Genomic DNA, 15,360 nt, shown 5'->3' on the forward strand with positions numbered 1-15,360 from the left:
AAAAAGAGTCATGGTTGATTTTTTGATTTTTTTCCATCTATAACATGCTGTACAATTGCATCATCATCCCCTAAAAATCTATTTGATAGTTTACTACTCACATTAATAAACCACAATTACTCCTCACTTTATTCACATAATCAACAGGAAGAGCTAACACAATATACAATTATAAGATACCGTCACCTGACAAAAAGTTACTTCTATCACACAGGGCAAGATAAGGGAGGAAAAAGAGAATTGGGTGCTAGGGGTTTTTTTTGTGTTTCTTTTTTACTGTTCTCACTTCTTTCCTTCCTAGTAGGAAAAAAAAAAATTCTAAGAAATCTATTTTATATGCATACATACACACTCACATAAATATAATGCTCCATAAAGTTTAAACTCTTGGGGCATCAGAGGAAACTGAACACTGGGTCTAAGAGACAGTTATGGTACAATGATGCACCAGAGAAGGAAGAATAGATTCCTCTTTGTATAATGAGCAGATAGTGTGAACCACGTAACAAGTCAACTCAGATAAGCACTGGATGTTCACCCCTGACAAAGCAAAATGACTTTCCTAGCATGCAGATTTGATACACCTGACAAAATAAAACCCACCAGGTGCACTAAGCCCCTGCTAAATTCATCATAACAGAAGGAAGAAAAGCAGGAACACCTGAGTAGTCTTTGCCAAAAAACCATTCTCCTAACTCCATTCAGCACTGAAAGGTGCTCAGCAGTTGCAAGTGCCTTTCTGCTGGCTGCCACTGGCTGCTAATTTCATATTTACTTTATTTTAGAGACACTGCACACACAGCAATGCAAAGCCACAGAGCAAACCTGCATGAAAATTTGGCAGGGAACAGGATGATGAACAGCAGGCTACAATTCTAAAAGAGTCAAAAAAAAAAAGTATCAGCACTGAAATGAACCAATCTGAAATTGGCAATTTAATCAAGCTCCTGAGGCTACAGACACTTTAAACCCACAGACTTCCTGTGGGTAGGCTATATAAACCCTGTTTTGCAATCCATAGTGGATGTGGTTTGAATCGTGGCAGCTGGGGGTGGAGGGGTGGGGGGAGGGCGGGCAGGGAGCCACCAAAAATACATAAAACCTTCCTGGGTAATTTGCCAGCATTCACTATAGCAATCAGTCATGGGTGTTGGTTTCACACACAAAAACATCTAAGAATGGTGTAGAAATGAGGCAGATCCAAGCCCATTCAATACATAACTCTGACTTCATTTTTAAGGTTAACTCAATCCTAAATATCCCATTTTACGCTTTTTATTTTCTGAAGTACAAAACTGTGTAACATTTCATTTCCTTATAAACTGCTAATACTGTAACAAACCCTTAGCTGAACAGGAATTTCACATTTTTTAGTCTGCAAGCCACAGCCAGTGAAACTTTCCCTCCACAGGACTCAGGTTCTCATAGTCTAAGCACAGGTCCTTTTACTTCTTTGTTAACAATGCAGATTCTTCCCTTAACCCTAAACTGAACTAGTAAAATTTTCTTATTTGGAGGACAGTGGTTTGCAGAAATTATTTGTATTATAAAAATATATTTACAAAACCTTTCCTAGATATCCATAACCACCTATTGTAAACTCAGCATAAAATCGGCATCATCACAGCAAGATCCTGGCTATAAACAAGCAAGGCACAAGGACAGAAAGAGTCTTTTAAAATATCTGATTTCTTAAGCATTTCACTAGTTTACTCAAACCTAAACTCATCTTTGGCTCAGACTGACCATGACAAACCTCAGCCTAAAACTGATTATGTGAAGGCCAGAAGGTGTGAAAAACATGTCTTGAACAGCATGGTTCTAGCAACCTCTATGCCGAGCCCACCAGCACAATATATCACAGGTGTAGCACCAATTAGCTAGCTTGGCTAAAAACAACTCTAGCATTCTCTAGGAAGAGAATGAGAAGGCTTAGTGCAGAAATCCAGTTAGCTGCCAAAAATCAGCTAAGAAAGATAACCCAAGGAACTTTTTAAGGTTGGTAGATTTGAATGGAAACATCTTCCCAATCACCATGTGACTTTCCATTTATAAGTTTTATGCACAGTGTCTTTTTCCCTCCACAACCGCATTCTGTCAGTATGTTACACAGGCAGCCTAGCTCAAAACACCATTGTGAGATGTAGGCATTATATTTGTAGAATTTTTTAAGAGGAAGTAGCTGCAGAGTTACACAAAGTGATGTCTTCCTCAGCAGAAAAGGAAACAAATCCCCACCCACAGTCTTATGGTGACTCTATTTGAGCAACTAGTTATTTGGACAGACTGATTAGGAAGTTATTTCCCTCCCCCATTATGCAAGTTGCTGCCATTTTTTCCTCCCTTCCCCATGACAGAGGCAACAAAACTAGGCAGTTTATTGATTTCTGAGATCCACAGTTCAAAGTTCAGAGCATTGGTCTGAACTGCTAACAATTTCAGCTTACATGCATGGGATACTCTATGAGTTCTTAAGTCAGACGCACACTGTCACGCTGACAAGATGAAAACAACAGCCTTCAGCAGAGCGGCAGGGCAATGCCAGTCCTTAATGCCACAGCTTATTTGAAGGTACTACCATTTACAGAACCTCTCCTCTTCCCCTGTATTTACAAGGGAAAAGCAATGACTGATAATCAGCTGACAAAAGATACAAAATCAGGCAACCAAACACTACCTTGCTGAAGGAATTAGGTTGAGAGCTCCATGAAGAACATAGTCGAGCTCAGCATGTTTCTCTGCAACAAGTGCCACCAACCCCTCAGAGCAGGCTGTTCGCACGGCAACATTCTCACTGCAGCACTTCTCCCAAAGCAAGTTCAGAGCAGGAGTCTGAAGTCAAAAGCATGAGACACAAGCAATGAGAAAGCTGATACTGATTTCTCTTCATTCACCTTAAACACACTTCTAAATAAAAACCTGCTCAACAACTTCTCCTGAAGTCTTAGAGAGCAGACAGAGGAAGCTGGAGTACAGACTCTACACCTAAGAAAGGCCTTTCCCAGGACAGTTCATACTTTCCTGCCCCTTATTGCCTATGCCCTCAGTAGAGACAGGAGTCTCTGAGAAAAGGGTAAGGCAGATTAATTTTTCAGCTGTGCCTATGCAGGTAGGCTATCACCAATTTCACCTTCCTTAAAATGATCAAGATGTAATTGGAGACAACTCAGGAACTATGTCAAGCTATGTCTACACCAAGGTGTGGTGCAGACAGCCAGAGGCAGGCATTCAAAGGGCTATCCAGAGGTAAGTCATCTTTACTCACCATATCAAGTCCTCAGTTGTCTCCATTTGCTAGTAAGCACAAAGATTTAGCAGCATCCATCAAAATTGCTGCTTGTTTTCATGCTAAATTTGCATTCACAGGTTAGTTTGCTGACTTTGTAGCTTCCAAATGGAGAAAAAAGGAACGTTTTTAAACAACTGAACACTGCAAAATGCTCTTGAATAAAAAGGGAGTCTGTAATGTCTAAGCAGCCCAATCTTCTGCTTCTTAGCATTTTAGAAGGTGTTGCTGTATTTCAGTTTAATACCTTCAGTTTAATACCAAATGGGAAGAGTCAGCTTGTAGCTCAAAACAGAATGTCATTTGGGAACATGATTATCATTAGGACTGTTGGAGGAGCCCCTGTTCAAGAAACTACACACCTCCAACATTCCCTCACATCAAAACTCAGCACTTTTCAGGTTTGGGTTTGCTAGTTTGGGGAGGCGGGTTTAAGACTTCAGACTGGGACAAAAAATCCACAAATCATTTTCTGCTCATTTCTGTACAAGTCAGCTTTTGGGGAGAAAAAATGGAGGAGCAAATCCTAACTAACACCTCTCCTACGCTGCTATAACACTTGCAAATGCCAGCATTTCATACGCCTCTCAGGAAGACAGACCTGCACTTAAGTGAGCTTGACTCGACTAAAAGGGCAAAGTATGCCTTTGCACCATGCTCTCTCTTAAAAAAAAAAAAGCTCTACTTAGCTAATATGAAATATAAAACCAATAAAGGTATGTGAAATGCCATATTTTTTGAAATTTTTATAGTGATGTAAAAGACTTCCGTACTCAAGTGACAATGTCTCAGCACATGGCACTTCTCTTGCAGTAACATAAATGAACTCAAACAAAACTCTCTTAAACTGAGTATAGCTAATGTTGGTATTCTGCAGAATTAAGACTTCTGCCATTAAGACTTCTGATGGAAGTAAAACTGCTCTTCTGATCCGAGAAATTTACCGTTTCTATCCGTACGCCCAGACACACATTGCTAACTACCTTACTTAACTTCTAGGATTTATTAAAATTACACAACGCGGAATGGCAAACCATAGAAAAATGTAAGCACATGTGGATGGGAGAGGAGACAGAAGTGAAAGAATGCCACAGACCTGGTCAGACGCCTGCCTGATCTTCTCTGAAGAAACATTTTCTTTCAGTACTGCAGCAATCAGATGACCCACTGCCTAAAAGAGAAAAAGAAATAAAAACCACATGCAGATCAAGTGTTATTTTTCAATTCTCCGTTGGGAAGAATTTACACTGCTCTTGCAGTGATTTATCGTGATTTGAAATACCAAACTTACTGGCATGGAAGCTGAAATATGTTTTAGGGCCAAAAATCTCCATAATGCTGGCATACAACCATTTACTGTTATCCTGAGGCAGAAGAGAAACAAATTTCCATAGGGCTCCACATAGATCCAAGGGTCTCTTTGTACAGAACTTCTTATAAGATTAGAATCAGGTACATACTCAGGAATTGCAGATATTTTAATGCATCAACTGTAACAGACATTTACAGCTCCACTGCTGTACAGATCTCAGTGTACTTAACAGCACTGGTAATCATTAAACTAAGCTGAACTGAAAAGGCAGCACAGACACCAGGTTGCACAGAATGCATTTACATCAACTTGTTCCATCAAACAAATGGCTACATATTTGATCCTGAATTCAAAACAGGAAGAGAAAGAAAATGGGGAAGTTACAGCTGAAGAGATGCATTTTCAATACTGAAATGAGAGATGGCCAAAGCAAGGAAGGTGTATTTTTAAAACAGAGCCTATTCCTTCCTTCCTTCCTGTCCATTAAAAATACTATGACAAACACTTTATGCACATGAGAAAGTTTCAGGTGAACATGACTAGCAGCCAATGCATGGATCTGAAAATCCAAGGGTTTGGTCTGCTGATCATAGTGGAGCTGTATACAGTTATTCTTTAACAACAGACAAGACTGCAGTAGTTCACCAGCTCTCATCACACAGGAAGAAAACAGATCAGTCCTAAAGACAGTTGTGTAAAGTATTGTCAAGTATTTCGATCCCACACATGACATCTGGTAACTCTGGGCTTCTCTCAAGATCACAGGGTCACTAAAAACCATTTGGCCCTGGTTCAATCTTCCAGATTTGCAGAGTTTCTGATTTTCCTGCAGAGACTTTCCAGTGATGAGCAATTATGTCCAACGCATGGATTACACAGAGAGGGCTATTAGCATCTGTTTGCAACTTAAGAATAGCCTACTTCTATGGTTTTCTGCCTTTGGAGAAGAAAAAAAAAAACAAAACAAACAAAAAACAAAAACAACAAAAAAAGTTTTCCTTATTACCTTTTTACAGTCAGGCAGCAGGCCTTGGAACAAAGGTTTCCACAGACAATTCAATTTGTTTAATGATTTTAAAAACAAATTACCTGTGACTGAATAACTGCGTTAGGAAATTCAAACCGCTTCTTGATGTCATCCAACATTTTGGGTCTGTCATATGACACTAACTCTCACTCTGCAAGAGAGATTCAAAAAATAGACTTAGGACTAGGAAAGAAAGCGTGCTATTTGCCAGAAAAAAATACACAACATTTATGTTGTACTTAATAGCAGATGTAAGCATTAAAGCATTTTCTTCCCCCTCCTAAGTCTACCATAGTACCTTGCTTTATGGGCTTAAACCCAAGAAATGCTGAAAAATCATTGGTCTTACACAAAGAATGGGCGATTGACATTTCTTAAAGCTGGAGCAAATACAGAGTTCCATATGGCACAGCATATGTGTACTCTGAGAGCATTCATCCTTGAGAGCATTTTAAGTATATCTCATTGACCTGAAAATGGCACAGCTCAAGAGGAGTTCACAGTTTCTAAAACATGATTTAAAACGCAAAATTCTCCACAAATTTTTCAATTATTTCACACAAAACCAGAAGTAAAACAAACAAAAGACCCACCTCTAAGACTGTAAATGGGAATTGTAGTTAGCGGCTGGAACACTTGACAAAAAAACCTTCTCTATAAGTTGGAATATGCAGGCACCCACAAGCACACAGGAACCTAAAGTGGAGAGAAATCAGAACTCGGCTTACCTTGTTGCATATCAGTGAAACCGATGGCCAACAGCAAATATTCAAACATTTCAGTTTATGGTAAACACACCTCCAGTCACTTGGGATGGCTTCCTTAAAAAAATAAAAACCCTAGCACTTGCTGAAAACCCAAGTGTAATCCCTTGCAATAAGCCCTGAGAAAACATATACATGCACAGTACTCCGATTTCAAGACGTGCTATCAGTGTGATGTGTTCAGAATCTTGCCACTTGTTTTCAAAAAGATGGAATTAAACCCTGGAAACATGCAAATACAGCACATGCCACAATAAATACCATTCACAGCAGGAAAACTCAAAATTAATAGTAACCACTTCAACGAATATAAATTCCTGGCTGTTAAACAGCAAAATATTTCCATATACTTGTGAATTACATTTCTGAAAGATTAGGAGAAAAAAACACTGCTAACTGCACTCAGAATGATGCCAGTATGGGTTTGCGTTGCTTTAGAATAGATTTAGTCACACTTTGAGACAACAGGTGCCCATATAATAAATAAACACACATTAAACTAGAGTTAACATCTTGCTTTTTTTTTTTTTAAAGAAATATGATCGCTACAGCAAACAATTCCAGACATACCTAGATCTGCTGAGCATATCTAATAGCTCCAGGTTGAATAGCATTCAACCTATTTGTATATACCGAGTCAGAAAAAACAACCCACTCCAGTTCTACCTAACAAGCAGCAAAATGATGGAAGGTTCCTTCCTGGGTAGTTTTGACACAACACACTGGAATTATATGCTATCTGCCACCAGGTAATTTTTATTATTCATATTAAAGGGAGAAACTACAGTAGAGGATCACTAGAAGCACAGTACATACTTTTAATGGAAGCACAAATCAGTTATTCCAGGCAGACTAAAAGCCTATTGCCCTCCCCATCAGAAACAATTCTTCAATTTCAATCGATCTACACTAAACATCTACAAGATATTTACAATGCAACAGCTATTTCAATGCAATTTAATAAAATTAAATACCATCTAAACAGTTCTTCAGTATTTGGCATTCACGCTCAGCAAAGGCACTTGCGTGTGCATATGGAATGCCTGGAAGTTTTACAGGATCGCTAGATAATTAAGACTGGCAGATACCTAAGGACACCTCTAGTTCAACCTCCTGTTAAAAGGAAGTTCAGCCATGGGGTCAGACCAGGTTGCTCAGGGCTTTGTCCCATCAGGGCTTGAAAACCTCCAAGAACTGAGCTGTCATGATTGATAAAAGCTTTCTCTTCATCACTAGCCTGAGTTTTTTTGCCACAGACTGCTGTGAAGAGTCTGGCTGTGTCTTCTTCATCCCCCTGCCATTGGTGCCAGGGCTGCTGTTGAGTACCCCCGAAGCCGTCCCTCCTCCCAGCTGAACCATCCCGAGTCCCACAGCCTCTCCTCACAGGGCAAGGGCTCCAGCCCCACTGTCTCAATGGTCTCTCCTGAATTCATTCCTGCTGGTCAGGGTCCCTCTCGTACTGGGGGATCCAAAATTGGACACATCGATATAAGGTCTAACGGACCTTAGAGCAGAGGGGGTAAATCCCACCCTAATCTGTCCTGCTCACACTGCCTGGGGCACTGCCATGGCCATCTCTGCAGAACTGCTCCCCAGCCAGCTCATCCCCAGCCTATACTGTAAGGGGCAAGACAGGGCATTTGTCAATGTTGAAATTCCTGAGATTCCCATCAGCCTGTTCCTCTAGTCTATCCAGAGGGCAGCCCTGCCAGCAGGCAAACATCCTACCTTTGACACAAGAACACTACTCAAAAGTGTTGAAAGCCTTGCTCAAGTTGAGGTAAATGACATCTACCGCTCTCCCCTTGTCTACAAATCCAGTTATTTTATCCTTTAGTAAAGGCAATCAGGTGGGTCAGGCATAATTTTTCCTTGGTAAATCCATACCCATGTTTACTCTTCCCAATAAGAATCACTGAATCAGATAAAGATCTCCAGAGGTCATCTAGTCCAATCCCCTCGTCAAAACTGGTCTGATTAGATCAGCTTGCTCTAAGGCAAGTCCAGTCAAGTTCTGAAAACCTCCAAGGATGGAGTCTCCCTGGGCAAGTTTTTTCAATATTCAGCAACCCTCATGGTAAAAAAAAACCTTTTTCCTAATACCTAATAAGAATTTTTATTTGTATATAGCCAGCTTGTGCCTGTTGCCTCTCGTCCTATTGCTATGCACCTCTGAGAATAGTCTGGTTCCACCTTTCCTGCATCCTCCCATCAGGTAGTTGCAAACAGCAATAATGTCTCTCCTTTGCCTTCTCCTCTCCAAGCTGAACAGGCACAGCTCTCTCAACCTCCTCTTGTACATTTTGTGCTCCTGACCCCTGACCATCTTGGTGGCCCCTACTGGACTTGCTCCAGTGTCCTTCTTGTACTGGGGAGCCCAAATTCTGAGTGTTGCACTCCAGACGCTGTCTCACAAGTGCCACACAGAGTGAAAGAATCATGGTCACAGATGTCACATTCTTATTAATACAGCCCAAGATGCAGCTGGTCTTCCTTGCTGCCACACTACACTGCTGACTCACGTTCATCTTGGGGTCTACTTGGACCCCCCGTCAGGGCCTTTTCTGTAGACCTGCTTCCTAGATAGTCAGCCCCTGCCTGTATTGCTGCATGGGATTATCTCATTCCAGATGCAAGACCTTGCATTGCTCCATGTTGAATTGCAAGAGGTTCCCACCAGTCCATTTCTCTAGGCTGTCCAGGTCCACCTGAAGAGCACCCTACTTACCAGTGTTTTGAATGCTCTCTACAATTTGGTGTCGGCCACAGATTTGCTGAGTGCACTCCATCTTATCATCCAAGTCATTAATGAAGGCGCTATGCAGTATTGGGCTCACTACTGATGCCTGTGAGACACCATTACTTGCCAGTCTGATAGACTTTGCACCACTGATCACCACCCTCTGAGTCCAACCATCCAGCCAGTTTTCCACTGACTATACTGTCCACGTACCAGGTCATATTTCACCAATTGAGTGATAGGGAGACAATGGAAGACTGTATCAAAGGTCTTGGTAAAGTATACAACATCCACTGCCCTCCTCTTGTCCACAGTACAACTAACCTCATTAGAGAAAGCTATGATTTGCTCTTGGTAAATCCACGCTCACTGCTCCTAGTCACACCCTGTTCCTCTTGCATTTAAAAATGGTTTCTACAAGGATATGCTCCCCAACCTTCTCAGGGACTAAAGTGATACTGACTGGTTTGTAGTCGATCCTAGTAGTAGGTCCGATGTAGTAGGATCCTCCTCCTCCTTCTCATGCCCAGAAATATGCTTGAAAAGGATGCACTCCATGACCTTTCCACAGACTGAAGTGAGGTTGACATGCTTGTTTTACTCCATGCTGACTTTTTGCCTTTTTCGGTAATGGGTCAACGTTTGCCTTTTTGCAGTCATTGCAGATCTCCATGACCTTTTGAAAATTAACAGAGAGCAACCTCACAAGGGCATCGGCCAGCTCTCTTAGCACCATGAAAATGTCCTATTTTTCTTTGTTCAACATTTTACTATTAATGTAACAGTAGAAGCTCCTCTTGCTGCCATTGACATCCCCTTCAAATTTCAATTCACACTGAGCTTTGGCTTTTCTAATACCATCTCTGTATGCCCAGGCAATGTTTCTAAACTGCACCTCTGTAGAATGCTCCTGCTTCTGGCTCCTGTATGCTGCCAATTCTGCACTGGAGCACACTGTTTAGTCTCTTAATTCAATATATCTAGCTGGTTTCCTGAGTATTGGGATGGTCTTTTCTTGCACCTTATGCTGTGCTTATAGCTCTGCCAGCCTTCCTGAGCTCCTTCATTCTGCAAAGCTACCTCTCATAGGGTCCTACCAAAGTGTCCCCTGGGTAAGTGAAAATCTGCTCTCCTGAAGTTCAGGGTCTGTACTCTGCTACTGGCCTCACTCATCCCACTCTTTCTGTGCTCTAGCCATTTACAACCAAAGATACCACAAGGAAATAAAATCTCACTGTAGGAAGAGGGAGAAAGCTGCATCCTCAATTGAACAGATACTTGCATAGTTTCTGATCTGAGCTTTAGAATTGGGAACCAGAGGAATCAAAAATAAAGGTGCCACCCTGCACATTGCTGCAAAGCTTAGATGGCAATGCAATTGCAAAACATTGTGAAAAATGCAGGAATCCACTGCATCCAACTCTAATGGCATTTTTTGAAGAGCACATTGAAAACACATAGCATTGGAAACCTGACAAGAAATCCAACGCCACCACCCTTAACTACAAAAAGAACTTCAAGCATCACAATGACATCATCATTCAACAAAGCACTTCTGTCCATACCATAGGAGTCTGCTGAGTGATTTGCCCACTTGCATAATACTAAGCAAGAAGGGTTCTCTTTCTTTAGAAATTACATAAAAGAACTGGAAGCTACAAAATATAGGTAGGCTAAAACATTTATTGCTCAAGTATTATGAAGAGAAAAAAGAAATAAAGCTTACTTTTAACACATTGTTTTATTATCTATTTCCCATCTATTTCGATTTTGCACAGGTACAAAGAGCAGGAAGTTTTTTTATCTCAAATACATACTTAATAGAATATCTATTTGTAACTAGGCTGTTGAACACTATTATTTTACACTGGTAAATACAAACATTAAATGCTATTTTATAGTTCTCCTAATCTATGCATATGATTTCACAGAAATTCATCTGTGCAAAAATAAGTCTTTCTTCTCACTATATGTTATTTGAAACACTTGCTTTCTCTCTGCTGACTTTGCAACCCCAAAGAAACAGACCATGAAAGATGATTACTGGCAGTGTTCTCAGAGTACCATTAACATTTCATCCTTCTGAAAAGAGGTAAAAAGTTCACAGATGACATTTAGCAAATTTAAAAATTATCAAAATGAAAACTTTAAGGTAGTAGTGCCCAGTCAAAGGGTAGTGGCTACTGTTCCTAGAAGGCTTTGGAAAGATACGCTTCCGTGTAACATTCATGTTGGCATCTGGAGGTCAACCAAACTTAGCAGTTCAAGACTTCAATCAGAAAACGGTTAGGAATTGCTAAATGCATTCTTGAGCTGGGCACACCTCCCCATGATGCTATTTATTCATTTATATCCCACTTCTAAAAGCGTCATTTCCAGTCTTCCCAATAGCAAATAACCTCCACAGAAACATCACACAATCATTTCTGCACTCTGAAAGCAAGGATGTAATGAGACAAAGACAGTAAGAAGAACATGTTCAGGCGAAGCACAGCTGCTGTTGGCAGTAACTGCAGAGCCAAAAGATAGTCAAAATCATTGCAGAAAATTCCAAGTACGATTTATAAAACAGAACCTCAGCACTAACTAAATCTGAAGTTAGTTAAAAAAAAAATAAACAAACCACCCCTTTTCTTAACCCAGTGTCTTGCTTTTTGGCACTGAAGACATGAAAGCTATCAAGATAGGTCAAGATTCAGACACTGTAGAAAGAAAGAAATAAAACAAAAAGGTGAGTGTTTTTTCCCCTTCTTCAGTTTAGATAGCTACTTTAATTTGGAGACCACTTTCTATTAAATTTAAAAAAAATTCTAAACAACCGCTTTGTCACCTTTAGGAACCATGGTTACCACCCACTCTTGTCAGTATGCCAAGCCCCTTCTATAAATAGGTATAAGCATCAGCATTTCTTGCAGCGCCTTTCTCTCCTTCCCAGGAATGCCACAATTACCACACAATAATCCCAAGAATCGGAAAAGCAACAGCATAATAGTGTTTCCTATTTTTCACTGTCTTTTACCACAAAAACAAGGATGGCCAGGCTCATGAGAGCTGGCGAGAGTCCCTGCAGCCTATCAACAACAGCCTTGAAAACTACTGACAAGCTTTACCCCAGTTTACAACATTTGGGAAGCATTGTGTCCCAAAAAAACACTTAGCAGAATCTTTTTTAACATAAACAACTTAGAGCATTGTGTAATTTATTTCCATATTGCAGCTAACAGAGATATTAGTGTTATACAAAATACAACCCTTGCAAAGGAAACAGCATCACCCCGAAACAAATCCATCCACATCCAAAACAAGCTCCACGCAAGCAGTTCTTTCTCATTTCCCTGCCTCCAGAAATAAAAAATAGTAGAGGAATACTATGAAAGGGAATAATTATCTTGCAGATTCTTACAGTAGTCCTCTCCTATAATACTGCAAAGGACCCTGCCAAAATAGCTGGTCTCAGCAGGCATACACAGGCTATGAAACATCCCAAAGCTTATCCCATGTACACCAGCAGCCTACCTTGTGAAGCTGTAACTAATTACATCTCACTTCTCCTGAGGTCTTTTTTTGTTTGTTTGTCCTAAGCTGTACTTCTCCTATGCTCATTGCTGAAGAGGCACTCTACGCTATCAATCACGCAGACAAAAAACACCCACCACAAACAATTCCCGCCTCCCCCACACGTGCATGAAAGAGAAAAAAAAGATAAGGTATAGGAAAGGGACCCCTGCTTGTTTTCCCAACATAATTAATGTGAATGGCAAGCATTTGTGGTGCGTTGAGCTTGGCTGACTGCCAGGTACCCACAAAGCCGCTCTATCACTCCTCCTTCTCAACTGGACAAGGGGAGAAAATATAATGAAAGGCTCGTGGGTCAAGATAAGGACAGGGAGAGATCACTCACCAATTACCATCATGGACAACACAGACTCAACTCAGGGAAATTAATTTACTTTAATTTAAAATTTAGTTTTATTACCAATCAAATCAGAGCAGGATAATGAGAAATAAGAACAAATCTAAAAACACCTTCCCCCCCAGCCCTCCTTTCCTTCTGGGGTCAACTTCACTCACTCCCAACTTCTCTCTCTCTCTTCCCCCCAAGCAGAGCAGGGGGACAGGGTATGAGGGCTGCGGTCACGCTCCTCCCCTGCTCCAATGTGGGGTCCCTCCCACAGGAGACAGTCCTTCATGAACTTCTCCGATGGAGGTCCTTCCCATGGGCTGCAGTTATTCACAAACTGCTCCCGTGTGGGTCCTTTCCACGGGGTGCAGTCCTTCAGGAACAGACTGCTCAAGCGTGGGCGTCACAAGCCCTGCCAGAAAACCTGCTCCAGCGTGGGCTCCTCTCCACACGGTCACAGGTCCTGCCAGGAGCCTGCTCCAGCATGGGCTTCCCACAGGGTCACAGTCTCCTTTGAGTGCACCCACTTGCTCTAGCGTGGGGTCCTCCATGGGCTGCAGGTGGATATCTGCTCCACCGTTAACCTCCATGGGCTGCAGGGGGAACAGCCTGCCTCACCATGGTCTTCACCACGGGCTGCAGGGGAATCTCTGCTCCGGCACCTGGAGCACCTCCTCCCCTCCTTCTCCACTGACCTTGGTGTCTGCAGGGCTGTTTCTCTCACACATTCTCACTCCACTCTCACAGCTGCTGTTGTGCAGCAGTTTTTATCCCTTCTTAAATACGTTATCACAGAGGTGCTACCACCATCACTGATAGGCTCAGCCTTGGCGAGCGGCATGTCCGTCTTGGAGTGGCGGGTCTGTCTTGGAGCCAGCTGGCACAGGCTCCGTCTGAGATGTGGGAAGCTTCTGGCATCTTCTCACAGAAGGAACCCCTGTAGCCCCCGTGCTACCAAAACCTTGCCACAGCTGTAAACCCAATACAGCATCCTAGTGCTAAGGACAAGCATTACTAGTGCAATTGAACCAGAGAGGGGTTGTCATGGCACTGCCTCTTCAGATCTGGTCTGTACCAGTTTACCAAAAGTAATTACGACAGGGTAAGCTAGGCTAAATAACAGAAAACGATCGCTGGGAGCATCGAGATCACATTTATTTCTATTTATTGCCTTTTGCTCGTTGTTAAGGACTCTCGATTCAAGCCGGTGTTCCTACCACACCAGTGGAGTGAGAATATCTACAAACGCTCCCACCGCCTCTGTGCTACATGTGCGGCTCTTCACAACTCCTCACAATAACCAGGTTTAAATACAAAACCACACAACTGAGTAACGGCAGCAGTCGCTGTTGTTTCGCTGCTAGCCTGACGCCGTGCCGTGCCCCCGCCGGGGTGACATCCCCCGCAGGCCTCGCCGGGGGGCCGGCCACCCGCCCCGCTGCGCGCACGGCGCGGCCCGGCGCGTCCAGATTCCGGCAGCCCCCGAAGAGCGGCCCCGGAGGAGAAGCGGCCCCCACACCGCCCGGCCGCGGCTCGGTCCCCGCGCCCACCCGGCCGCGGCGGGAGGCCAGCGCCCGCCCCGCGGCCCTGCGCCCTCCGCCTCGGCGCCAGCATCGTCCCCGGCGCCAGCTGCGTCCCCGGCGCCAGACCGTCCGCGCGGCCATCACAGCCGCCTCCCGCCGCTCCGCTCCGCTCCGCTCCGCGCCCCTCACCTCGCCTCGCCTCGCCTCGCCTCGCGACCCGGCCGGTTCCAGTGGCGCCTCCCACCCGCTCCCCCACGGAAAACGGACGCGAGCGCCGCCGCGAGACTTGGCCCCCCCAGCGGCGAAGGCGCCTGCGCGGCGGACGGCGCATGCGCGCTGGCTGCCGGGCGGCTGCGGCGGGCCTGGGGGCGGGCGGGCGCCGCGGCCCTGAGTGGGGCTGCGGGAGCCCCGGGCGGTGACTGCGTAGTCCTGTACGCGGTGACGTAAATCGGGCGGTTTTTTAAACGGTGCCATCATAGCAAGATGGGTCTGAGCCACCGGGATGCTTCTCGGTGGTGTGGCTGTGTGAGCGCGCCGTGAGGGCAGCATGGCTCTCCGCTGCCCGGGCCTGCTCAGCCTCGCCTCGTGGAGGCTGCCGGCCGTTCCCCGTCGCAGGGTTTGGCCGGGTTTCACGTGTGCTGTGGGCTCAGGCTTTTGTGTTGGATGCGGGGCATGAATTAGTCTTCTAGTGCTGGGCCAGGTTCAAACTCTTCCTTACACCCAAACTGAAATGTAGACTTAAATCCAAAGAGTTAAACAGAAGCAATATAACTTGAAAAGGATGAGGTAATTCATTATATATTCCCT

General features: G+C 43.6%; 1 protein-coding gene across 8 annotated transcripts in view; it reads right to left on the reverse strand.

The window, feature by feature from the left end:
- FOCAD (focadhesin) overlaps positions 1 to 14,865 on the reverse strand; it is a 129,205-nt gene extending 114,340 nt beyond the window's left edge. For 4 of the 8 annotated variants that reach the window (XM_075137869.1, XM_075137874.1, XM_075137873.1 and 1 more), the window contains exons 1-5: positions 14,743 to 14,844; positions 6,219 to 6,321; positions 5,688 to 5,776; positions 4,383 to 4,457; positions 2,678 to 2,832 (exon numbers count right to left, since the gene is read on the reverse strand). In XM_075137869.1, coding sequence (XP_074993970.1) covers positions 2,678 to 2,832; positions 4,383 to 4,457; positions 5,688 to 5,744 — 287 coding nt within the window. In that variant the 5' untranslated portion in view covers positions 5,745 to 5,776; positions 6,219 to 6,321; positions 14,743 to 14,844. Of the gene's footprint in view, positions 1 to 2,677; positions 2,833 to 3,265; positions 3,388 to 4,382; positions 4,458 to 5,687; positions 5,777 to 6,218; positions 6,322 to 14,742 lie in introns of those variants that run through there. The other 4 variants (XM_075137872.1, XM_075137870.1, XM_075137868.1 and 1 more) reach the window with 3 other exon arrangements.
- Positions 14,866 to 15,360: the final 495 nt, after the last annotated feature.

This window comes from Calonectris borealis, chromosome Z, assembly GCF_964195595.1.
Source record: "Calonectris borealis chromosome Z, bCalBor7.hap1.2, whole genome shotgun sequence".
Lineage (NCBI taxonomy): Eukaryota > Metazoa > Chordata > Aves > Procellariiformes > Procellariidae > Calonectris > Calonectris borealis.